This window comes from Nothoprocta perdicaria, unplaced genomic scaffold (assembly GCF_003342845.1).
Source record: "Nothoprocta perdicaria isolate Ctin4 unplaced genomic scaffold, notPer1 scaffold_228, whole genome shotgun sequence".
Taxonomy (NCBI): Eukaryota; Metazoa; Chordata; class Aves; order Tinamiformes; family Tinamidae; genus Nothoprocta; species Nothoprocta perdicaria.
Window position 1 is genome coordinate 538,087 of NW_020455450.1, and position 24,532 is coordinate 562,618.

The 24,532-nt window shown below is 53.4% G+C and overlaps 2 protein-coding genes across 2 annotated transcripts in view; both read left to right on the plus strand.

The window, feature by feature from the left end:
- The first annotated feature begins 1,667 nt into the window (after positions 1-1,667).
- Positions 1,668-14,100, plus strand: NFRKB (nuclear factor related to kappaB binding protein). The gene is made up of 25 exons (XM_026039312.1): positions 1,668-1,843; positions 1,982-2,183; positions 2,283-2,410; positions 2,978-3,152; positions 3,348-3,449; positions 3,632-3,705; positions 4,035-4,119; positions 4,342-4,522; positions 4,705-4,813; positions 5,279-5,405; positions 6,085-6,150; positions 6,488-6,567; positions 6,654-6,697; positions 6,919-6,979; positions 7,276-7,450; positions 7,533-7,639; positions 8,107-8,230; positions 8,508-8,587; positions 8,821-9,041; positions 9,123-9,372; positions 9,680-9,898; positions 10,084-10,845; positions 11,396-11,502; positions 12,303-12,438; positions 12,966-14,100. Exons 1-25 carry the CDS (start codon positions 1,715-1,717, stop codon positions 13,089-13,091), a joined length of 3,870 nt encoding a protein of 1,289 aa, XP_025895097.1. The 5' UTR covers positions 1,668-1,714; the 3' UTR covers positions 13,092-14,100.
- Positions 14,101-17,190: 3,090 nt separating this feature from the next.
- ST14 (suppression of tumorigenicity 14) overlaps positions 17,191-24,532 on the plus strand; it is an 8,313-nt gene continuing 971 nt past the window's right edge. The window contains exons 1-16 of the mRNA XM_026039308.1: positions 17,191-17,233; positions 20,943-21,102; positions 21,176-21,303; positions 21,414-21,484; positions 21,788-21,948; positions 22,025-22,060; positions 22,173-22,410; positions 22,567-22,706; positions 22,855-22,952; positions 23,032-23,141; positions 23,259-23,389; positions 23,546-23,650; positions 23,737-23,844; positions 23,915-24,028; positions 24,111-24,236; positions 24,348-24,531. Of these exons, the coding sequence (XP_025895093.1) occupies positions 20,946-21,102; positions 21,176-21,303; positions 21,414-21,484; positions 21,788-21,948; positions 22,025-22,060; positions 22,173-22,410; positions 22,567-22,706; positions 22,855-22,952; positions 23,032-23,141; positions 23,259-23,389; positions 23,546-23,650; positions 23,737-23,844; positions 23,915-24,028; positions 24,111-24,236; positions 24,348-24,531 (1,907 nt within the window). The 5' untranslated portion in view covers positions 17,191-17,233; positions 20,943-20,945. The remainder of the gene's footprint in view (positions 17,234-20,942; positions 21,103-21,175; positions 21,304-21,413; positions 21,485-21,787; positions 21,949-22,024; positions 22,061-22,172; positions 22,411-22,566; positions 22,707-22,854; positions 22,953-23,031; positions 23,142-23,258; positions 23,390-23,545; positions 23,651-23,736; positions 23,845-23,914; positions 24,029-24,110; positions 24,237-24,347; position 24,532) is intronic.

Genomic DNA, 24,532 nt, shown 5'->3' on the forward strand with positions numbered 1-24,532 from the left:
GAGAGCAGAGGGGAGCTCTCACCTTGGCTTTTTCTCTGTGCTTTATTCAGAAAAGGGTTTTTTCCCCCCCATATTGCAGGATTATTTAATTGCATTACTTGGTACAAATAGCAAACAGGAGACCTGGAAATGGCGTGTGGTGCTGGAGCACTTTGGAAGTCTTCAACTGCTCTGTATGGGTGGAGATCCAGGCCTTTCTCCTTAAGGATTTTTCCAGGTGCCATCCCAGCCTTGAGGACGCCGCTGTTTGTACCTCTAAAAGCTGGAAAGCTCCTGGGCAAAGACCATGGCGAAACCTTGTGCAAGAGCCCCCTGCTCGACTCCAACGCAGCCATCCCGCCGTGGGAATCGAGTATCATGGACATCCATGCGGGAATAACCAGCTGGCAGCCACAGGCAGGAGAAAAGGCCGTGGTGGGTAGCAAGGAAGCACCATGCCTGCTTTTACAAAAGGAAGGGAAAACAGGACATTTTTATTTTTTTCTTCCTCAGACTTCTGCAGTGCAGAAGATGAATTTTCCTTTTTGTTCGTTGCTTTTTTTTGTCAATATTCCCAAAGATCTGTCTCCAACACCTGCCTGGGGTCCCTGGGGGCTCCTCAAGGTCGGTGCAAGGTCTGTCGGGTCCTGGATCCTGGCTTTTCCTGGGAAAAGGGGCTGGAAAGCTGGTGTCCCTGCCTCCCCCTCCCCTTCTCCTGTTATTTAACTGTGTCTGTTCCTTGTCCATGCGGTGACTGTCATAGTGTGCATAGTCTTGTGCGACCTGCCACGTGTAAAAATAAGAATAAACCTTTTCTTCCTTTTTTTTAAAAAAAAATATATGCACTTTGTGTTGCTTTATGCTGCGGGCGCCACCGTTTCGGCTAATTTTAAGGTAGGATCGCGTCATAACACCGAAAAAAAAGGGAATAAAAGCGTTTCCTCGGCGTTACCTCAGGGCCCTTCCCGGCCTCCCCCGCGCTGCGCAGTGCGCAGGCGCCGCCCCCCGTGCGCAGGCGCGGCCTCCCCCCACTTCCGGTGCGGGGGGGTGGGCGCCGCGCACCGGCTCCTTCCCACCCCCCCCCCGCGGCCCAACGGCCGTTAACGGTCGCGCCGGGAGCCGGTAACGGTCGGGACGGGGATAGAGGAGCGGGGGGGAGGCTGGTGCCGGCCCGGGCCGCGCGGAGCGGAGGCCTCGCGCGCTCCGTTGCGGCTGCAGCCGCCCCCGAGGCGGTTGCTGGCGCGGGGACCCGGCCCCGGGGCGCTTGGGGCCCTGCGGAGAGGCGGGGAACGCGGAGGCCGCGGCCGCCCTGGGGAGCGGAGCGGTCTCCGCAGGGCTGCCTTGGCCCTACGTGTGGTTTTGCAGTCGCAAACCCTTGGAAAACGTAAACGTTGGCGCTTTTCCAGGGTATTCCGTGCTGAAACAGCTCCTGAGGGTGAGGAGCAAAGTTAGAGGGGGCACTGGGCTGCTAGGAAACGTTGCGTTTCTGTGCACAGGGTGCCTTGTCTCGAAAAGCTTTCCTTGGGTGTGCAATCCGTCAATCCATCTCATTCTCCCATAGAAACTAAACCTGCCGCGCAGGGCCCTTTGCAGCAGAATTGATTTGTGCTTAACGCTCCATCCCGCGTGTTTCCTACAGCGTGGTTTTTCCAGAGCGCGCCCGCATCGGGGACCTGCAAGCTTGGGCTCACGTGGCTTCTGCTTCGGGCGCGTAGGGAGGGCGGCGGGCGCAGAGATGGACTCGCTGGATCACATGCTGACCGACCCGCTGGAGCTGGGAATGGAGGGGAACGGCACCCGGATCATGGAGGACTGCATGCTGGGTGGCACCAGGGTCAGCCTGCCCGAGGACCTGCTGGAGGACGTGAGTTGAGCAGCATTAACCTTCATTTCCTTCCCTTTCCTCTCTGTATTGCACTCCTTTCCATTTTTTTTCACTAGAAGAATCCCTGTTAAAGCTGCTGGATGCAGTTTCATCCCTCCTGTTTTGTGCTTTCTTTAGCCTGAGATCTTTTTCGAAGTTGTTAGCTTGTCTACGTGGCAGGAGGTGCTGACAGATGCCCAGCAGGAGCACCTCAAGAAATTCCTGCCGCGCTTCCCGGAAAACAACCGAGAGCATCAGAACAAACTCATCTCCGCGCTGTTCAGCGGGGAGAACTTCCGCTTCGGAAACCCACTGCACATCGCGCAGAAGCTTTTTCGGGGTCAGTGGCCATCATATGTCCAGCATATTCTCAGAGTCATCTTTTTCACTTTGAGCTGACGAAAACTAGAACAATTTTAACCCCCTTTTTGCCTTCCAGATGGACACTTTAATCCTGAGGTGGTCAAATACAGGCAGCTGTGCTTCAAGTCCCAGTACAAGCGCTACCTGAGCTCTCAGCAGCAGTACTTCTACCGCCTGCTCAAGCAGATCCTGGCGTCCCGCAATGTGAGTGTCTGCAGGGTGCAGTCCTGCATTCTCTGATGCTTTCTTTGCAACAAGGGTGTTTTTTTTGCAAATGTCTTGGTATTTGTGCATTCACAATTCTTAGAGTTATCCATTTTAATAAATGCTCCATGCCTGACTTGTCAGTGGCCTCCATAAGATCACTTCAACGTTTTTCATATTCATAAAGACGTATATCAAACTTCAGGCTTTGAAATTCTTCATTTTTTCTACTTACTCTTTTTATTAAGCTTAGACATTCAAGTGTATGAGATGTACAGATGAAGAAGAAAGCCTGCCTGTCTTTTATAAAACCCCTTGCAGGTTTAAGGAAAAATGAGCAGAGAAGTGAACGGGAAGATATTTTCTTTGTTATCCCAAGGGATGAAAAGCTTTCCTCAAAAGAAGCTGGATTACTATGTTACTGTTATATCTTTGGTGCAAAAACATCACAGTTGAACCCCGCTGAGATGTTGTAAACGCAGAGGAAGGTGTAGAAATCCTTTCTAAGATTCCTTTGGTTTTAAAATCAATTAGTCCTTTTGAACTCCTACCCGTCTTTTCTTGCAGTACTTGCTGGATTTAGCCAGGAGAGGAGGGCCTGAGATGGCCCTGAAGAAAAGGCGCTTCTCACCGGTGTGTGACACGGAGGAACGGGACCGGCGGACCCACCGGCGCTACTTGAAGATCCTGAGGGAGGTGAAAGAGGAGTGTGGAGACACTACCTTGTCTTCTGATGAAGAAGGTAATGCTCTAGAGAGCACTAAAGGTTTGGAATGACCATGGGGAGAGCTGAATTTTTGATAGGAGGACAGTGCCTTTGATAGAAGGGTGGAAATGGGGCTCCAGTTCCACTGGGTGCGCTCTGATGAGTGTGAAGAGAGAGAATTAACTCACTTTGGAGGTGCTTTCACAGAAACTTGTTTCTTTCTTTATTGAGATCTGAGCTCCTGGTTTCCAAGTTCTCCGGCTCGTTGTCCAAGTCCAGCAGTTCCGCTGCGAGTGATCCCCACGTTATCCACTATGGACATGAAGACAGCAGGTGAGAGCCAAAGTAGGGGGGAAATAAAGATTTGAGGGGTGATGATTCCCTTTGGACTCTGAGAAATCAGATAGGAAAAGCTGCAAGTTTTCATCTGAAATAACCATCTCCAAAACACCCGGAAGCCTAAAGTAACATCGTGGGAAAACGTGCAAATAATCTGGGAACTTTTTTCGTTGCAGATAAGATAGAACTTGGGGAAAGCGACTTGAGGATGATGTTGAAGAAGCACCACGAGAAACGAAAACGTCAGCCGGTAAGATACCGAGAAATCAGAGGGTTTGGACTGGAATTTTGCTCTTTTATTTGTTTGTTGTGAAGGGCGTTTTGGCTGTTTTCGTATCTGCCTGCCATTCCACTGTTAATCATAGCCATATTTAATTATAAGAGGATGCATATGTCTTTTTTGCATAAAGTGTTTAAACAAAAGCTTAGATGCCAGAATAAAGAGGTTTCTCTGCTTATAGTAAATAGCTTTACAAACCAACCATGGCTAAGTTTGGGGCAACTATTTAGTTATCTGCTGTATCCTTGTTGCTGTCTTTACCCTTTTGCTTTCCTGTTTTTCATTTCTTGTCACTGTAGGACCACCCAGATCTAATGACAGCCGACCTGACGCTTGATGACATTATGACTCGTGTAAACGCTGGCAGGAAAGGTTCCTTGACAGGTCGGTGGTTTGTTTTGATGTATAGATAAGTTTTCCTATCAAAATGGGGACAGTGAGGAAGAAAAGGGCTCATATAAGTAACTACAGGAGTGGAATCCAGTGGTGAATGAGTGCAGTCAATATGTTTCTGAAAATAGGTTTAGATTTATAGTTAGTTTACACGTATTAAAATCCAGTAAGATGGTTTCTCATAGTTTTTCTTACCCTTTATTGCATCTAAAGCCTTATTTGACCTCGCCACCCTGAAGAAAAAGGTGAAAGAAAAGGAAGACAAGAAGAAAAAGAAACTGAAAATGATTAAATCCGAGGTGGAAGATTTGGCCGACTCCCTAAGCAACATGGATGGGATCCCACCAATGTCTCAGGGTCCTTCTCCCATCCCTCTGTCGTCTGTCAAAGAGGAGTAAGTGCTTTGTAGAGGAATTTCCTATTTGAGCCAGAGAGACAGTGGCCCCCTGTAATTGTGCACGTTTTTGAATGGATACATCCAAAATGTGGGATGTATAAAACCTGCAGTGTTCATCTCTATGTATGAAGGTAAATATTTAATCAGGAAAATTTACTTGTGTTTTCTTTCCTCTGCAGACCTCTTGAAGACATGAAGCCGTGCCTTGGAGTGAATGAAATATCTTCCAGCTTCTTTTACCTTCTTTTGGAGATTTTGTATCTGGAAGGACCTGCTAGTCTCTCTGTGGTAAGGAAGCACCCACGTATCTTACAGGAAGCTTCGCAGAAGGGAGAACCGGGGAATAGATTTTCTCTGGAAATATTCTGCTATAAATGATATAAACATAGATTAGAAATTAACCCCCGTTACAGCACTTAGGAAGTGTGTTCCACATTCTGTTTTTAACATATTTCCAAAAGTGAGTCAATTCAGATTGTAAATACCTCTTTCCATAGCCATTCTCATAGGTTATGGTTACCTATATTATATATATTAGAGCCAATGATATTGTGGGATATCAATGTCAATTATCTGAAATAAAGTCTTATGATGACTTGAAATAGAATTTTTTTTCTATGCGTGCATACATATATTTATTTTCCCTTGATGTGTTTAGCCATTCTGTTTTCTTTTTCTATTAAAACATTCACAGTTCAAATTATGATATTTGTAATAGGGCTCTTTTTTTTTTTTTTCTCTTTTTCTCTTCAGCTTGAGGATAAAGTTCTAGATTGGCAATCTTCTCCTGCCAGCACACTGAATAACTGGTTCTCCTTTGCCCCCAACTGGTCTGAATTGGTTCTGCCTGCCTTGCAGTACTTGACAGGAGACAGCAGAGGTAAGAGAGCTAAAAATAATTCTCATTTCTGATCGGTGCTGGTTTAAATGTTAACTCCAAGGACAGACACTGTTAGGGCTGTCACACTGTCATTTTCTCCTGTCTATGAGCCTGTGCTTGAAAAGAGAAGAGACTTTTTCTTTTCTTGGGGCCAGGAGGTTGTGGTTGTGTTTGGAGATGATCAAAATCAGCTAGATGAGGTTCTGGGCAATATGGAAACCTGAAGTTGGCCCTAGCGGTTGGACTAGCCATGCTCCAGAGGATGCTTTCAGCCCAAATTATTCTGTGATTCTCATTTGCTTTAGCTGGGAGCTTTAAAGGAGGAAACAGGAAAGATTGTAATATTTTTTGCTGGTGAATACTGTAAATCTCAAGTCACAGGAGGCCAAGAATTCTCACTGTACAGTAACAATTTCTGTTGCTTCAGTGCTTGAAAAGGATCTCATCTGACAGCTTGTAGATGAAAGACTCTTTATCCTGCTCTCGTCTTTTCTACCTCTGTTGCTCTGAGATGCTCACCTCCTTTTTGGGAAGTGTACGTTTAGAGATGCACTTATAGAATCACTTGGAATGTTTTACCTGTCACTGCAAGTCTAACTGAGCGGCTTGTAACGTAACAGTAGGGGTTTGAGGATGCACCAGTATCTGATGTCTAGGAAATGTGTGTCTTTCGTTGCAGATGTTCCTTCCAGCTTCTCCCCTTTTGTTGAATTCAGGGAAAAAACTCAGCAGTGGAAATTGCTTGGTGAGTAAGTTCAGCTTTTCTGGGATTTCTGCTATAGCAAAGCTTGGCTGTTTTCTCCAGGCCTTCCCATTTCAGCTCGCTGCAGCCCGGAGAGCCAAGCAGAAAATGGTTATTTCATTAGTTAGGACCTTTCTCTCCTACTTGTGCAATAATGTGTTTAGCTTCAGCACTGTAATTGTCAGCAAAGAACAGAGAGACTAACTGAGCAAAGGCACTAGGCTTTATTTCTTCCTGTTACTGATCCAACCATGTTTTTGCACACCCTTCAAAGCTAGGAGCATTAGGCAGTAGGCAAAACTTTCTGTTTTATTGTGATTTTTGGTCACATTGTGATTAGGTTCTTGCCATGATCACGAGAAGGAATTGGCAGCGCTTTTCCAGCTCTGGCTGGAGACCAAAGACCAGACTTTCTTCAAGGTGAGTCAGAAGAATCACCTTTTAGTAGCACAGAACTCGAGTAATATTGAATATTGACTTATCCCTGGGGTTTTTTTTTTTGATAGGAGAATGAAGACAGCTCAGATGCCACAACACCAATTCCCAGGGTGTAAGTAGATACCATCAATTGAAAACTTGTAGCTAAGGAGTATGGTTCCTGCACCTCTGGCTTTGAACATTTAGCTACTCAAAATTGAAGTATTCTTTAGAATTCCTTCTTTGGTGTGACAAAAAGTTGCAGAAAGGGCAAGAGGGCTAATTCCTTGGGATATCCCTTGGAATTGTGGTTGTGCTGGTGTTGCACAGAACTGATGATGATCTTTGTTTCAGAAGGACTGACTATGTAGTCCGACCTAGCACTGGAGAAGAGAAACGTGTTTTTCAGGAGCAGGTAAGAGGAGAATCTTCTCAATTTTAGACTCACGTGTTGTAACACTTCTGGCACCTAAACGGAGTCAGCTGAGTGCTCTCTGGAAACTTAGCTTAATGCAAAAATAACAAATGTCTTCAGCTTCCAAGTAGGCATATCAGTGTTTTTTGTCTTAATAATAGTAGCGATTTATTTATATGGTGGTGTAGTATATCACAGTGTAAATGCTCTGTCTCTTCATGGCTCGTGCAGCCCGAGCTTGAGGACTTTTCTCCGCGTTTCCTGCTGAGTTGTGTCCCTCTTGTTTGCCCACACAGGAGCGGTACCGTTACAGCCAGCCCCACAAGGCTTTCACCTTCCGGATGCACGGCTTCGAGTCGGTGGTTGGGCCTGTGAAGGGGGTGTTTGACAAGGAAACCTCACTAAACAAAGCCCGAGAGCATTCTCTCCTGCGCTCAGACCGACCAGCGTATGTCACCATCTTGTCCCTTGGTAAGAGTGAGGCTAAAGCACACAGAAACTGAAGAATTTGGATAAAATTAGAGAATTTAAAGCTCTGATTTCTCTGTTGCAGTTCGTGATGCTGCTGCTCGCCTTCCTAACGGAGAAGGAACCCGTGCTGAGATCTGTGAGCTGCTGAAAGACTCCCAGTTCCTAGCCCCCGATGTCACCAGTGCTCAGGTGAGCTGGATGTCACCTCTTGCCTCCGGCAGACACTCCTAAAATACACTGTGCAGATCCAGAGAGTATTCACTGCCTTAGTAACTCTTATACTCCCTGTACTTGCAAAGGAGGGTTGTTATTTATGTCATTCTGGTGAGCTGCAGCTTTCCTGAACTCTGGATGATGGAAAAGCAGCCAAAAAAGCCACGTAATTAATACCATGTCATGCAGCAGCTCTTAGTTTAGACTGAGAAAACTGTCAGTTCTCAGACACCAGCGCTGGCTGAAATTCCATTTAATCTGAATAGGTGAGCAGCACCTTCTGCTGCAACATCTGCTCTTTAAGGCCAGTCCACCCTTGCTCAGATGAACATTGCTAGCAAAATTGGCAAGTTTTGTGCCAAATAGGATTGACTTTCCTGGTCATGAGCTTTGGCCAGCTGAAGTTGAGGCATCCTGTAACCCCGTGAATTCTCAATTTCCAGGTTAATACTGTTGTCAGTGGCGCTTTGGACCGTCTGCATTATGAGAAAGACCCTTGTGTGAAGTACGATATTGGCCGCAAGCTGTGGATCTACCTGCACCGGGACAGGAGTGAGGAAGAGTTTGGTAAGGCTGCCTTGCTGATACTGCCCAATTCTGGCTTTTCCAAAGCAAAGATGTTTATAAAGCTCTTTATCAGTCCAGCTTTTTTCTTTCTGCAGGCAGTTGGCTAAGGTTAGACCATCAGCTAAGTCCAGTCCTACATTGTAATGTGTCAGTTTGGACTATGAGATTAGATTTTGTTAGATTTTACAGGGAGTTTACAGTGTTGGATGGCCGCTCTCTTAACTCACTTTGCCTGTGCTCAGTTCAGGAACTGTAACTTAGCAATTTATGTTTGCAGAACGGATTCACCAGGCTCAAGCTGCTGCAGCAAAGGCCAAGAAAGCTCTACAGCAAAAGCCCAAACCTCCAGCGAAAATGGTAAGGTTGTTTGCACAGGTTTTCCTAGGTGGCTTTAGGATTGGGAATGAGATAGGGGCTTAATTTAAATTAATCCATAAGCTCTGCATCTCTAGTGGATAAAATGTACCTCCTATTTGAGTTATCAGTTACTTGTGTGCATGTGGAGGCGAGTGTTAGGACTGTTAGGAGAGGGAAGGGCACAAGTTCTGCTTCTAGCAGCAGCCCCCCTGCTTTACGTGGCTCCTTTGCAGAAGTCGAGCAGCAAGGAGAGCTCAGCAAAAGCCCTGCCTAGCAGCAGCGCGGAGCCCGGCCAGCTGAGCCTCAGCGACTCCAGCCTGCCGCCAACGCCGGTGACGCCCGTGACGCCGACGGCGCCGGCCTTGCCCGCCACCCCCATCTCCCCGCCGCCCGTGGCCGTGGTCAGCAAGGGCGGCCCCAGCGCCGCGCCGGAGCCCGCGAAACCCAGCCAAAGGTCTGCTCACCTGCCGTGTGTCTCTCTCGGGAACCTCTCGCGCTGCCTCGCTCGCCTCCAACATCCTTCTCCCCTCCGCAGCGTCCTGCTGGTGTCCTCCCCCGCCGTGCCGCAGCTGGGCACGTTGCTGCCGGCGCCGCAGGGCTCCCCGGCGCAGGCGCCCGCGGCGCCACCCTCGGGCCTGCCCCAGGTGCGAGTGGTGACGGCCCCGAGCGGCCTCCCCGCTGCGGCTCCGCAGGCGCCCGTGGTCACCCAGCAGCAGCAGCCGCCCACGTCCACGCCTCAGATCCGCGTCCCGGCCACGGCCTCGCAAACCAAAGTGCTGCCTCAGGTGAGGGAAGCAGCGGAGCAGCTCGCCGGTCTGTCCTGTGGGGCTCCGCAGTGGTGTCCAAGTGGTGAACGGGGCTTTTCTGCCTCCTTGGAACATGCAGTTAGCTGCAGGACAGGAGCCTGGAAACAGTTGGGCATAATACTCAGGGATCCCCATTTTGCTCCCCTTTTATTTCTGTGATGCTGCTAGTATAATGTAACAGCCGAAAACATCCGTAGAACTTTAAGACATGGCATGAAAAGAATGAGAGTCAATCTGTTAGTGCTGCTTTAGGCTGTCCCTAAGCTGCCCTCGTGTCTTGCTGCAGGCTGTGATGACCTTGCCAGTGAAAGCTCAAAGCAGCCCCGTGCAGGTGCAGAGAGCGGCAGCCTCCGTGCCGGGGCAGGCGGGCATCGCCGTGGCAGGGCTGTCCGCAGCTCCCAGTGCTGCTGTGAAACCGGTAACCAGCTCTCCGGGCAGCTCTGCTCCAAGCACCTCCTCTCCCACTGTCATCCAGAACGTGGCTGGCCAGAACATCATCAAGCAGGTGAGGGGGGAGCGCGGGGACTCGCTCGGTGTCGTGGCTGTTCCCTGCTTTTGACAGGCGAATATTTAAAAATCAGGCAAGTTGGAGGGAGCCGTGTGACTTGATTCAGCTCCTCTGGGGAGGTTGGTTTTGTTTCTGGTTGTCCTGTGCTCGGGTTTGCTAGAGTTGCCTCTCATCTCTTGCAGGTGGCTATTACAGGGCAGCTCGGCATGAAGGCCCAGCCGGGAAGCGGTATCCCCCTCACAGCCACCAATTTTCGGATCCAGGGCAAGGACGTGCTGCGCCTGCCGCCCTCCTCCATCACCACGGACGCCAAGGGCCAGACAGTGCTGCGCATCACGCCGGACATGATGGCCACGCTGGCCAAATCGCAGGTCACCACCGTGAAGCTCACGCAGGACCTGTTCACGGCGGCGGCGGGCAGCGGCGCCAGCAGCAAGGGCCTCTCTGCCACGTTGCACGTGACCTCCAGCGCCGTCCAGCCCGCCGACTCTCCGGCCAAAACCAGCGCGGCCGCTTCCAGCGCGCCGGGGAGCACCATGGTCAAAGTGACTCCCGACTTAAAGCCCGCCGAGCCCCCGAGCTCAGCCTTCAGGCTGATGCCCGCCCTGGGCATGACGGTGGCGGAGCAGAAGAGCAAAGCGGCCCCCACGGCGGCAGCCAGCGAGGCCAAGGCGGCCGCCACCATCCGCATCGTGCAGGGGCTGGGGGTGATGCCCCCCAAGGCCGGGCAGGCCATCGCCGTGGCCACGCACGCCAAGCAGGCGCCCGCTTCCTCGGCTGGGAGCGTGGCTGGCGTGGCCAGCGCCGCGGGCTCGCTGCCCGCCGCCTCCAAAGCGGTGGCCGTGGCCTCGGCCGCCGCCGGCACCCCCATAACGTTGGGCCCCGGAGCCAGCGCCGTGCGGCAGGTGCCCGTGAGCACCGCGGTGGTGTCCACGTCGCAGGCTGTAAGTAACGCTAAGCTGCTTCTGGAGGGAGCGGACAAAGGGAGGTGAATGTTAAAGGCTTATAATTCCAGGCTCCACTTATTGTAAAGGCTCTAAAATCCAACCCTTATCGTGTTGGAATCCAACTCACCTCATTGTGTTGGAATTGTGGTGAAATGCTGAATGACCAGGGCAGCTTTTGCCTTCCCTTAGCACCTGCTGAGAGTAATAGAAAATAAAATAAACTTCACTTATGTAAACTCCTCCCTCCTGCAGTTAAGCAGCTTGCCCTGCACCCTTGAAAGAGCTTCCCCTTGTGGTGGTAGCAGGACTGCATGGGCTGGCTGCTTGTTGGAACATTTTGAGTTGAATTCCCAAATTTAAGACCATTTTAATGGCTAAAGTTGACAGCACCGTATCTTGAAAGCTGAGCGCGTGAACGGACATTATTGTAGTAGGATAAAAACCACTCCTAAAACCAAAAACAGGCAAAACTCACCCAAATTGCACCGTAATTGCATGTTGTCAGGGTGTTTTTTTCTGCTCCTCATCCCCTCTTCACCTCCTCTAGGGGAAGCTGCCGGCGCGGATCACGGTGCCGCTGTCGGTGATCAGCCAGCCCGTGAAAGGCAAGAGCGTCGTCACTGCCCCCATCATCAAGGGCAACCTGGGGGCCAAGTGAGTACTTTGCATAAAACCGGGCTCTGGGAGGCCTGTGATAAATCAGGTTTTAGAGACCAGGGTATGGAAGTGCCCCGAGTCTGTTTATAGGGCCATTGATGGCAAGAAATTAAATTAATTTCATGTCTTTCAGCTCTCTCGGAGCTGAGAGAACCTGAGACGGTTCTTGGGATACGCTGCAGTCAAAAATAGTCTCTGCTTGAAAATAGAGGAATTCTGTGGGTTTGAGCAAGAATTAACCTGATGACAAAGCTAGAAATAATTGTAATCTGAGACACTCTCTCTCTATTCAAGAATGGAGCTCAGCATTGGCTGCATCCATGCTAATCCTGCTGGCATTCAGGTGTTGAAGTCTTTTTGTTTCCTCTTCCACGAATTCTGGCTGTGCCTCCCTTGGTTGCATCTTCCAGGCAGAACACTGTGTTCCCTGCTATTTTTTGCCTTCCTTGGGAAGTGCTCAGGGCTGATGAGGCTGATGCAGTGATGTGCACAGCTCAGAGCTAGTGTTTCATTCATGGGATAAAAGAATTGTCTCCTGGCGTGAGAACAGTCAACAAATACTTTTTTGTAACCTTCATTATTGTTAAGCAAAAAAACCCTTAAAATCATGAATGAATTAGTAATTTTAATCTATTAACACCTGAAGAAGTGTTTAAGCAGACCCAGGAAAGCATTTTGTATAGATGAACCTCAAATTAATGCATTTATCTCAAAGCAGGTTGTCTTATGGAACAGGACATGGGAGCTGTGGCCTGCTCTGCTCTTCCCTGACCTTTTCCATGGTTCTCTTCCCGTAGCATCAGTGGCTTGGGTCGAAATATCATCCTGACTACGATGCCTGCAGGGACAAAACTGATCGCTGGGAACAAGCCAGTGAGTTTCCTGACCGCCCAGCAACTGCAGCAGCTGCAGCAGCAAGGCCAGGCCACGCAGGTAAAAACCTAAAAGGATTCTATCATTTTGCTTTACTTAACATCTCCGTGAGGACTTCACACTTGGTGCAGGAGGTTCCATAAAAAATACATGGAGCATCTGCAGTGTTTCACCTCCTTTACCTTCCTAGCATCCCGGTAGGTTTGGAAATGCTTTTTTTTAGTGAATGTCAAACCCCAAATCCTGCCTGGCAATGTTGCTGACAGATTAAAGGATTCTTGTTGTACACTTGGCTTTTTTTGGTACTCTCTCCTTTGGGATGTGCAGGTCTGCATTTCTGGGAGAAGTTACAGCTCCTTGTTGTACATCTGTGTCTCCGGATCTTGGGATGTCTCGCCAATGTGTGAGCAACAGAGGCACTGATCTTGTGCCAGAGCCTATTTTTGATGTATTTTGCTGCTTGGTCTTGTTCATATAACTGAAGTTTGTCATGATGCAACTGGTGCAAGAGCAGGATGCAAGTGCAAAGTGTCGTGAGGTCCTTCTTGGCCTGAGTTGATTTTTTTTTCTCTTTTTCTTCCCAACAGGTGCGGATTCAAACAGTCCCGGCCTCCCATCTGCAGCAGGGAACAGTGTCTGGCACCACTAAAGCAGTCTCCACGGTGGTCGTGACGACCGCTCCATCTCCAAAGCAAACCCAAGACCAGCTATGAGCACCGGCTTGGAAGCAGATCCAGGGGCATCCCTGATTCCGTTGGCACCAGAGCAAGGGATTGGACTGAAACGCAGCACGTGCCAAAAGCAGCACGCGTGTCTGGAGGCAGCTTTGTGATGTCTAGGTAGAAATCAGCTGGGCTTACCAAACCAAGATGGTTTTGGTCCCAGTGTGTAAAGCCAAGTCTTGTGGCACTGATGGTGTAAGAAACGTCTTCCTCCTTTGTTCTCTTCCCATGCAAATGGCTTTTTTCCAAAAGCCACTTGTCATTTCTGTGCGTTTTGGGTTGTAGACCAAGCAGGTAATCTTGGGTCTTCCTTAACCAGTGAGACTTGCTTGGAGAAGGGGCAATTCTTTGGCTCTTCAGGGGCACAATGAAGATACCTCCTCCTGGAGCCTAATTGTCAAGACTTCAAGTGACTTAGACTTGGACACCCGAGTTTGTAACATAGCCTGGAAGTAGCTCTCCTAACCCATTCACTTCACTATTTATAGACTTTTTTTTTTTTTTTTTAAATCTCTCTTCCCCATCTCTCCATGTGGGAGACAGATCCCACTTCCATGTCACACGTTTGTCAGCCTTTGTTATGCTTAAAGGCAGGAAGAATCCCTCAGCAGGGCATTTTGTATGGAAAAAAATAGTAGCCACCATGGGAAAGGGTGAGAACTGGAGGAAAAACAAAATCTTTATGTGCACAAACAAGTGTGTCAACAAGTGGAGTATATTGGAAAGGAAAAGGAGAATGTTCCCCGGAAACTTCTTCCTTTAGTTTTCTTCAACTACCTTTTTATCAGGCAAAGATTGTAGCTTGTTTTATAAAAAAAAAAATGGACTGTGATTTCAAATACACCTGAGGATTTGGACAGAGGAAATGTTTTAGCCCGGCCTTTAGTTTGATTCTTCTCTTTGGAATTTTATTTTCCATGTAAATTGTTTGAATTTTGCACATAACCGGAGACAAATCTGTTGCTGTTCTGACGTGACCTGGAAGCCATTCTTTGAATGAGAAGAGATGTTGGACTAGGAAAAGAATAAAAGTGCAGAAAGCCTTAAAAATCTGCCCACCATCTCTCTGCTCTTTTCTGCTGCCTGGAGTTTTGTGTGCAATGATTGTCTGGCTTGTCAGGGGCTTATAGATTTGTCCATGTTGCTTTGCAAGGTGAAACTCCTAAATATTTTCTTTTTTAAAAAAAAAAATGGGCTTTGTTCTGAGGAAAATTGGAGGAATGAGCCTGACAGCTGAGAGAGCTCCTGTGATTTGAATTTTGGTTTGAATTTTGCCAAAATGGCTTAAACATTTTGCCTTTAAAACAATCTCTGGTGCTGGCTTTCACACCAGGCCAACAGAAATGCCCACGTGCTGCAATGCTGGGAAATCCCAGCTTTTAGAGGAGGCCCGATTCCCTTCCAGTTGCAAATGCAATTTTACTTTAAAGGTGGGTTGATCTTGACGTACCAACACTTGGAGGCCTAAAAACTGGTGTAAACCACAGGTAAGAGGAGACCTAAAAACCTACCTGGGTAAAACTTACCTGGGTAAATCCCAGGTAAGAAGTTTTTAGAACCAATTTGTTCAGCCTGAGGCCCTAGAAGTGTTCACCAAACAAACTTGCTAGGCCTTGTGGTGTTACTTATTCTCGCTGTCCGCCAGGTTGCAATTCCCAGAGCCAAACCTAGTGCTACCTGAGGAGCTGGCGAGGCCCTGGAGAAGGTGGAGGTGCTGTTTGGAGCTGGGTGAGTGCCTTGCACTGTGGTTTCTTGCTGAAATGCCACTTCCCACTTGGCCTGCTCTGCAGAAAGCACCCGTAGGGCTGGCAATAAAAGAGGAAGGCTGTTATTGCAATGAACCACTTGCCATTTTTGCCAGTTTTATGGTGATCTCTGCATGGTGCTGGCAGCCGAAAGCCCCCAAATTGTCTGCATTCCTGTTCCAAACATGTCAGGATGCGGAAACTTGAATTTTACTACAAAGACCACAGGAATCCAAGATGTACCAAGTAAAGCCTAGCAGGGCACAAGTAAAGCCTAGGAGGGCACAACCTTCAGAGCTCTTCATTTCTATATGATGTTCTTGAAAAAGTTCTCAGTGTCAAAAAGCGATGGTGTTCAAAGAGGTGGAAATTCAACCCTGCACCAATCCATGTATTGGCCTGGTATTTTTAAGTGGTCCAAGCCGTTTTCACTGACCACATCCATGCACTCAAATTTTACCATTTTTTGCCAGGAAAGATCAGGGTTGGTTGCATTAAAGCTGGATTGAATCCCTGCTTAGGCTTTTGCTCGGATTTCAGCAGCCTGCAAGGCTGTAGCATCTCCTGGGCTGGCTGGAATTTGCAGCAGAACCAGCAGAAAAAGAAAGGCCAATTCAGGCCGCGTTGCTATAAGATTAAGGCCATTTTTTGTGCTCTTTTTGTGTGTGTTTGCAATAAAAATAAAGCTACTGATAGGTTTTGACACATGCCAAGAGTGAGGGAACTCTTTGATTCGCAATCCTCTGCCCCTGATTTTTAAGGTCATTTGCGATCTGATTAGGGCAGCGTACATGGGCCCGAGGTGCCCAACACGGAGCCTGCTACAATTCAGCTGGATTTGGACCCGTTTTTCGGGATTTGGTGGAGCAGGATGATGCATTAGTTCACGTCATGCGGTGGCAGCTGCATTCTCACCATGCCCCACTAGAGGGATGGCTGCAAAAACAGGCAGTTGGTAGTGAGAAAGACCACAGGGGCTGAACTGTGCAACAACTCCAAAAAATAAAGCTACATGCCTCCCAAAAGTGAGGGAAATGAGAGGAAAATGAGAGGAGTAACCAGTGAGAGCTGCGTGGCTTGTGGGTTTTGCTCTCACTCGAGCTAACGTCATCGCTTGACTTGAACTTTGTATTTTTGTTAGTGCAAAGCTCATCCCCGCGACCAGGAGAGCGGAGCCCAGCTCCACCTCTCTGCAATAAAGGGCAGAGAAACAAAGGGGCAGCTCGGAGGTGGCGCCTGCATCTTTGCCCTGGGTAAGTCACTAAGCCTGGCTTGCTAAGCAGACGGGGCCTGACCTCCCTTTGAAACCTGGGTGTGCCCAAGAACAACGGCGTTGCAAAATAGCCCGTGCCAGAAACCAGCCCGGCCGCTCTGGGGCCCTTTGGCAAAGGCTGCTGATTCAGGGCGCCCGCAAGAGCTGCTGCTTGCAGGAGCTCGTGAAAAGCCCCCCAAATCACAGAGTCCTAGGGACACAGAGCCTACAAGGAATCTCCTAGTGCTCTGGATTAGGAAGAGAAAGGCAGGTCAATAATTCCCTTGGTGTTACAGGTGGAGAGCCCGGATACCTTGCCTGAGGCCCCAGAGCTGGAAGATTTTCGCATTCACCACCCTCCGCTCACCAGGGGTTACCAGTTCAGGTGGAAACCGCAGCGCTTCGGATGACGTTTTCCTCTCCTCCCAGTGAATCAGCCTTTTATTTACTCCCTGGAATGTGTAGTAACAGGACACCCCGGGGAGCTTTATCTCCCTCTCGATCTTTTCAGCTCCGAAGTTGCCAGACCGGATTGTGCCTTTTAGCTGCAGACACCGGGGCGGTTTCGGGGCCAGGAATCTGGGTGGGAGGGCAGTGCCAGAGAAATTTGAATTTTGGGAATCTTTAGGGCGCGCTAGAGTCGGCGAAGAAACCGCTTTGTCGCCGAGCGGGTGACTCCAGCCCGTGGTGGCCCTGGGGATGGCGGGCGCTCCTTTGCAGAGCTAGAATTCCCGGGAACGGCCTCTGTGGGAAGACATTCCTGCCGACAGGCAGCCTGCGCGCGCTCCTTGTGTAAGCAGCTGCTTTCTGCACCTCCGCTCCCTGCGTGGCCTTTCCCTGCCTCCCTCGGGACTCCTCTTTGGGTGGAATTCGCCCCGATTTCGTTCCTGCGACTTGACTGCGGTGGGGACAGAGCAGGACTTGGCTGCCCGAGGGGAAATGGAGCCTGAAGGGAGCGATCTCCTTCCTCCCCAAGGTGCGCGGAGCCCCGGCGTGCCGCTGTCGCGGTCCCGCGGCCACGCTGACACCGAGGGACAAGCGGAGCAGGAACAGGCGGCAGCTCCGCTGCCATGAACCCACCCAGGCGACAAGAGCCGGCGCCGTTTGGCGTTGCTGATTACAGCCACTGCCCGTGGGTGAGTTCTTTATCTTCGCGCTTTTATCACACTCCTCTGCAGTAGCTGGGCATCCTTTGCTCTCAAGTGAGGGACCGTGCGAGGCTCTGTCACTGCAGGGCACGTGACGCTGCTATCTGTGGAGAATTGCAGCTTCCACGAGCTGCCTCTGGGCCCAGAAAAAGGGGGCCTTGAGCTACCACGGGGACTTAGTCATCGCTGCAGCACGGGCGCTGCGTAAATCGGGGCTTTAGAGCTAAGAAACAGGAATGTTCTCGTTTATTTGGGGCTCCGAAACAGCTGCCTCCCAGCGAGGTGGTGTTTTAGGCTGCCACTTGTACTGCTCCTTTCCCGGCTGTGATTGCATTCCCGTGCCCCTCGGGAATGACGTGGGAAGGGGCAGCAGCCTGAATGGTTTCTCCCGTAAAAAGAAAGGTTTTGGGGTGCGAGATTGTCCCCCCCTTTCTCCCAGCCCGCGGAGCCCGAGGGTTTGGCTCTGCGCGGTGCGATTTGCAAACGTCTTCCTGCCGCACAGGAACCGAGGGGCAACTTCTGCTTTGGCGAAAACACTAAATGTCCTAATAGCGAATTTCAGTAGAAACACTGATGCGGTTTTGCTGGTTTTGGGGGGTGAAATGTGAAGACAGAAGAGTGGAAACAAAGTGTTTCAGGGCTGGGTAGTCCCGGTGCGGGGGGATTAAGCCCGGCAGCAGGGCCCGCTTTATGGAGCGCAGCCTGGTGCCGCGGTGACGTTTTGCTGTCGCTGTCACCTGCGGCCGCTCCTTGCGGCCTCGGGTTCCTCGAGCGAAAGGTGCCGGCGGCGGCCGCCGGGGGGGAGGCGAAACGGGGTGTTTCCGGCCGCCCGCACCTGCGGGAAGAGGAGGAGGAGGAGGAGCCGGGAGGCGGCGCGAAGGCCAGCGGGCGCCGGGCAGCGCGGCCGCAGCGGCCGCTCGCCATGGAGCGCGGCGGCGCCGCCGGCATGAAGTTCAGCGCCCGCGCCGAGGTGAGCAGCGCCCCGCGGGTTTAAGTCGAGCTTAAGCGCGGGCTTGTTGGGCGGGAGGTGACGGGAGCGGCTGAAGAACAACCAAGGAACAGCCGGGGGACGTTGTGGGTGACGGTGTCTTGGCGGAGCTTGCCTGCGCCCGACGCCGTCCTGTCCTCCCCGTGCCGAAGCTGCGCGGGGATTTGGGAGCGAATCCCAAGGAAGCGGCCGCTGCTCGCGCCGGTTTTCCCGCTGTTCCTGCCAAAGGAATCAGGAAGCGTCGCGAGCCGGCGGCCACCGCCGCGTGGGACCTTTGCTCTGCAAACAAAGCATCGCTCCCTGCGGCTCCCCGGGAACACAGGGAGCGCCGGGAGCCAAAGGTTCTGGCCCGGCCCACGAGGGAACGGGCCCTTTGCGGAGCCGCCAGCTCCGCTCAGCTCCCTGGGCACAATTTGGTTGTTTGGGCAGGACTCGGTGTCCTGAGAAAGGTTGTGACCAGGCTGTTTACATCCACGGAGTGTCCCATTCCCGGTCTTTGGGAAGAGCAGTGCCATAGGGATGGGTTTGTGGTTTATGGCTGCGCGTGGTGGGCATGGGAAGTGGGTTTAATTCCCATTTCCGTCCCCTTGCTGGGAATCACCAAGACTTTTACAGCGCGAGTTTCGGCGGCGGCGGAAGCGGAGCGGTGGATCCGGGGCCCGGCCTGGGCAAACATTAACTTAGTCGCTTCTCTCATCAACAGAAGGGATTTCGGTTTCTCCTATGAGTCAGGACGGGCACGGGGTGAGCGGGCGCTGCCGAGAAGGGAGCCGAGGACCTGGGCTAGGCCTGCGTGTCCCGGTCCCTGCTCCCTATTCCCTTTTTTGGTTGGAGGCCGGCGCTTTATAGCCCGATTGCCCTTAATAAGGAACTGAAGCGGGGAAATAAAACGCGGGCCGAGTCGCTGCAGGGCTTTACAACCCACCTCGGAGCACAACTTCCGTGCAAAGTAGGCCGGTCCCTGCTCTTCTTATCGGGAGTTTCTGAGTTTATTCTCTGGAGCCTCCGCTGATCCCTTTCTGAAACAGTCCCGGGGGGTTCAGCTGCAGCTCGGGCTGCTCAGAGGTTGTTTTCATGGGGATCTTCGTGGAGCCGCCGTTGGTTTTCGGGATAATCCGGGAGGTTTCGGGCCAGTGTTTGGAAAAGAGAAGTTCAAGCCATGCCAACGTGGAAGGTCCAAATATCCCCAAGGTCCTGGTGCTCCCCAATGCGGCAGCCCTGGAAACCTTCATCCCGAGGAGGCCTCCGTCGCCGCGGGACGTTCCCGCTTTCCAGCAAGGCGCTTCCAGCTCCGAATGTGCCGCGGCAGTTCCCACCCCGCTGGGTACCCGCCGCCTTTCCCGCTGACGGGATTAGTCACTTGGGCAGCTTCTGGTTTGTCCAGTCGGGCAGATTATCCCGTCTAAAAATATATAGTGTGTCTGAGGAAGCTCCTTTAGGCGCAGGATCTGCTCCAAGGAGAGAGACCCCCAAGCACTCCGTACATCCGTGCGCGCCTGCTCCTTTTCCAAGTTTCCCCTCTAGTGTTTTCCAGCATCCTGGGCACTTGTTGCTGGGGAAAGCTGCTCCCTTTGGTCCTGATCCTGAAACCTTGGCTGCTTGCAAGGAAAACAGAGCGTGAGGGGGAGATCCCGAGCTCGTTGCGGGTGAGGCCGGAGGCCAGAGGGGCCCGAGGACGTCGCGGAGCCCGTGACTAACACGGGGGGAGTATCGGGAAGGCTCTTTCACCTCCTCGTGTTTATTGGAAGCCTTTTCCTGGAGTGGGATGGGAGGCTCAGACCTTGAGTCACCTTGTGCTGGCAACCGGTTCCTGGAGAGTCCTGGGATGCGGGAAAGGCGCTTGGAAGTGCGCGGTCGGAGGGGATAGGGAGCCCGGCTGCTCCTTGCCCAAATCCATCTTTTGGTTCCCTCCTTCCTGGTCGAATCCCATTCATTGCACTGGGAGGAGCTTTCCCTTTGCCAAGACGCAGCCAGTAGCTCTAAGAGGGGGGCAAGAGGAGGCGCAGCCCCGAGCTGTGGGCACCACGCATTGCCCAGTGCATTCCCCAATACTGTTTCCTGGGAAAAACGCCGGCACATCTCCGAGTTCCGGGCGGGAAGGCTGGAAAAGCTGTTGCTTTGTGAGTGAACACGTCGTGTCAGCCCCGGGGCTGCTTCCCTGTGCAGGTGTCAGGCAAATAAAGCACCTTTCTCTTGCAAACTGGCTCTGCAGGCGGTGCTGGCGGTCGGATTGTTCCCTTTTCTGGGCTGGATAAGGAAGGAGCCTGAGCCCAGGGATGTCTTGAATGTCCTGGAAACCCATGGGAGCCACGTGGTTCTTCTGAATGTGCAAAGATGGGGAGCTGAATTTAAGGCGATGCTACGTTTGAATCCACAATTCCTTGAGTGAAGTTTCCTTGGTTCAGGGAAAATGTGCAGACTAAAATGCCCCTTTAATCCTGAGGGCCTTTTATTAAGCGGGGGCAGAGGCTCAAGGCTGCAAAGTCCCCTGTGAATGGGGCGTGAGGTGCCTCCCTTTCTGCTGCAAAGGGCCCCGGGCCCCTCCTTAAGGGAGGATATTCCTGGAGATGGGAGCAAAGGAGGTGGGAGCAAAGGGAAGCGAAGGCCTTGCCTGGGTTTGAACAGTTTGGGTACCCGGCGCTGCTCCTGTCCAAGTCCTTTGGAAGCGACTTCTTGGGCTGCCCTTTCCCTGGCTCTGCTCTCTCCTAGGACATGAACACGCTGGAGGAAGGCGTGGAGTTCCTGCCCGCCATGAACTCCAAGAAGGTGGAGAAGCGCGGCCCGAAGCGAGCGGTCGTCATCGGCGTCGCGCTCGCCCTCTTCCTCCTCGCCTCCCTCGGCGCCGGCCTCCTCGTTTGGCACTTCAAATGTGAGTGTTGGGGTCCCGTCTCACCCTGCCCCATCGCTGTGGGGCAGCGGGTGACAGCGCCGTCCCCTTGCAGACAGGAACGTGCCCGTGCGGAAGGTTTTCAACGGCAACTTGCGGATTCTCAACCAGGGCTTCCTCGACGCCTACGAGAACTCCAGCTCGCCCGAGTTCACCGCGCTCGCCCAGAAGGTGAAGAGCACGGTAAGAAGCCCCAGGGTCCTTTCCATGGGGGAGTTTGCAAGAGCTGGGGGTCTTGGGTGACTTTCCCGGCTTCCCGCGGTGCCTTTGGCCACCCTTCCAACTCCTTTCAGGTGGAGGAGATCTACGGCAGCCACCCTGACATCGGGCCCTACCACAAGGAGACGGTCATAACTGCGTTCAGGTGAGCGCGGCGTGGCACCGACCACGGCCGGGGGCAGAGGAGGAGGATGGCGGGAGGCTCAGCCGATGGAGACCCTCTTTCCTGGACCTCTGGGTGCAGCTCCGTAGCCATCCCGAGCTGTGTGGTGAAGGGTGGGCAGGGAGAAGCTGTGGCCCAGCAGAGTCCACAAAACGCTGCCCAGGGTTTTTGCAGCTTGTTTAGTTCATGGTTGACCCTGTTCCTTCGCCGTGGCCTCTGTCTATAAATGGCTTTTCGGGAAGCTCTCCGTGTGTGGCGCGGTCTCACGCGCTGCGTCCCGCGCAGCGAAGGCAGCGTCATCGCCTACTACTGGTCGGAGTTCGTGGTGCCCGCCTACCGCGAGGAGCAGCTCGACAGGGCCATGGCCGAGCGGCAGAACCTGGTGCAGCGGCTCAGCCCGCGCCTCCGCCAGCCCTCGCTGCGCGTCGAGGAGGTCGTCGCTTTCCGTGAGTGCTGCGGGGAACTTGGGGGGCCTCGGCGGCGCCCCCCGAGGCCTCTCAGCACCTCTCTTTCCTCCTGCAGCTGTGGATCCCACCATTGCTCGTTCCGCTCGAGACAGTACGTACGGTTCGAGGGGCCTCCTTGCCCCTCTGTCCTCCGCTCCTTCCCTCGGAGGAAGGGCTGCTCCTCCTCCTCCTCCCCGCTAACTGCTGGCCGTTCCCCCGGGCAGACAGCTGCATTTTCGCCCTGCACGCCAAGGAAGGGGAGGTGACGAGCTTCGCCACGCCGGGCTTCCCCAACAGGCCCTACCCCAACCACGCGCTCTGCTACTGGGCCCTGCGCGCCGACGCCGGCCGCGTCATCAGCCTGACCTTCCGCACGCTCGACCTGGAGCAGTGCGCCGACGGCAGCGACTACGTCAAGGTCTACAACTCGCTGAGCCCCGTGGAGCACGACGCCATGGTGAGGTGAGGCCCCCTCGTCATGGCCATCCCTCTCCCTTGGGAGATCACATGGGATGCAGAGAGGTTCCTCCGCCAGGGAGGAAATTCCTGCTGGGAATGGGGCTCATGTCGCTCTCTCTGCGGTTGTTTCTAATGGTTTTTGTCCCGTCCTTTTCCCAGGCTCTGCGGGAATTACGCCCCTTCCTACAACCTGACCTTCTTGTCCTCCCAGAACGTCATGCTCGTCACGCTGGTCACCAACAAGGAGGGGAGGTTCCCGGGCTTTAAGGCCGAGTTCTTCCAGCTCCCAAAGATGAAAGGTGAGTGGGGGCCTTGGCTGCTTTCCACTCCTGCCGTGGCCAGGGGAGCTCCAGCTGCGTTCGGCTCCATGGGGACGTTTCCAAGCCTTGGAGACCTGGGAACAGGTTCAGCTCCCAACCTGTTCCCATCTTCCTGCTCGTGCTGCAGCCTGTGGTGGGAGCCTGAGAGGAGAGAGCGGCACCTTCACCACTCCCTACTACCCGGCCCACTACCCGCCGGCCACCGACTGCGTCTGGGACATCGAGGTGAGCGCCGGGGCCCTCTCTGCGCCTCGGTCACTCCGACACGGCGCCCTCGGAGTCACTCTGTCACTGCCCCGCGCAGGTCCCCTCCGAGAAGAATGTGAAGGTGCGTTTCAACATGTTCTTCGTGCTGGAGCCGGACATCCCCATGAGCTCCTGCACCAAGGACTACGTGGCCATCAACGGCACCAGGTGAGGAGCAGCGAGCAGGCGGCCAGGGTGCTCAGGGACGTGATGGTGGCCCTCAAAGGACGGGGCGGTGGCTGCTGGGGATGCCATCGTCCTCCTCGCTGCCCTCCCTCCCTGCAGGTACTGCAGGGAGCTCTCCCAGTTCGTGGTGGCCAGCGGCAGCAGCAGGATGCAGGTCCGCTTCCACTCGGACGCATCCTACACGGACACCGGCTTCTCCGCCGAGTACCTGTCCTACGACTCCAGCGACCGTGAGTTGGCACCTGCAGCCCCACGGGAGGGGAATCGTTTTACTCGGCTCTGCAACGGAGCTGAGAACTGGGTGGGGGGCTCCTGGCGCTGCTGCCCCTGGGTGTGGGGCCGCCGCGATGGCTCAGGGTTCCTCTCTTCCTCTTCCTCCTCCTCAGCCTGCCCGGGCAAGTTCGCCTGCAACACGGGCCGCTGCATCGACCGCGCCATGCGCTGCGACGGCTGGCTCGACTGCACGGACGGCAGCGACGAGCGGGGCTGCAGTAAGTGCCCCCCTTTTCCTGCTCGGGTGGGGAGCCCCGATGTCCCCCGCTTTGCGCTGACCTCTGGGTGTCCCCCGCGGCGGCAGCGTGCACGGAGCAGCAGTTCCGCTGCCACAACGGCTGGTGCAAGCCCAAGTTCTGGGTGTGCGACAACGTGAACGACTGCGGCGACAACAGCGACGAGCTGCAGTGCAGTGAGTGGGGCCGCCCCCGCGCGCGCGCCCGCCGCTCCCGGCCGCCTCTCACGGGCCGCCCCGTCCGCAGGCTGCCCCGAGGGGAGCTTCAAGTGCGACAACGGCAAGTGCGTGGCCGGCGCGCAGAGGTGCGACGGCCGCGACGACTGCGGCGACGGCAGCGACGAGGGCACCTGCAGCAGGGGTGAGCGCGGGCGCCCGGGGACGAGGCCGCTCGAGCACTGCGGCCTCCCCGGTGCTGACCCTTGTCCCCGCTTTGGTGACAGCCCCTGTCACGGTGGCCTGCAAGGACTACACGTACAAGTGCCGCAGCGGGACCTGCATCAGCAAGCAGAACCCCGAGTGCGACGGCGAGCAGGACTGCACCGACGGCTCCGATGAGGACAACTGCAGTGAGTAGCCCAGTGAGGCGGGCGCCTTCCCGAGCATGGGATTTTTGGGGGGGCTTAGAGGGGTGCCATGGGCTCTGTTGCAATTCCCGAGCGGAGCGTTGCCGTTCCTAGACTGCGGCCTGCGCTCCTACGTCAAGAAGTCACGCATTGTGGGCGGGCAGAACTCGGACGAGGGCGAGTGGCCGTGGCAGGTGAGCCTGCACGTCAAGGGCCAGGGCCACGTGTGCGGCGCCTCGCTGATCTCGGAGCGCTGGCTCGTCTCGGCGGCGCACTGCTTCGGCTACCTGCAGGGCATC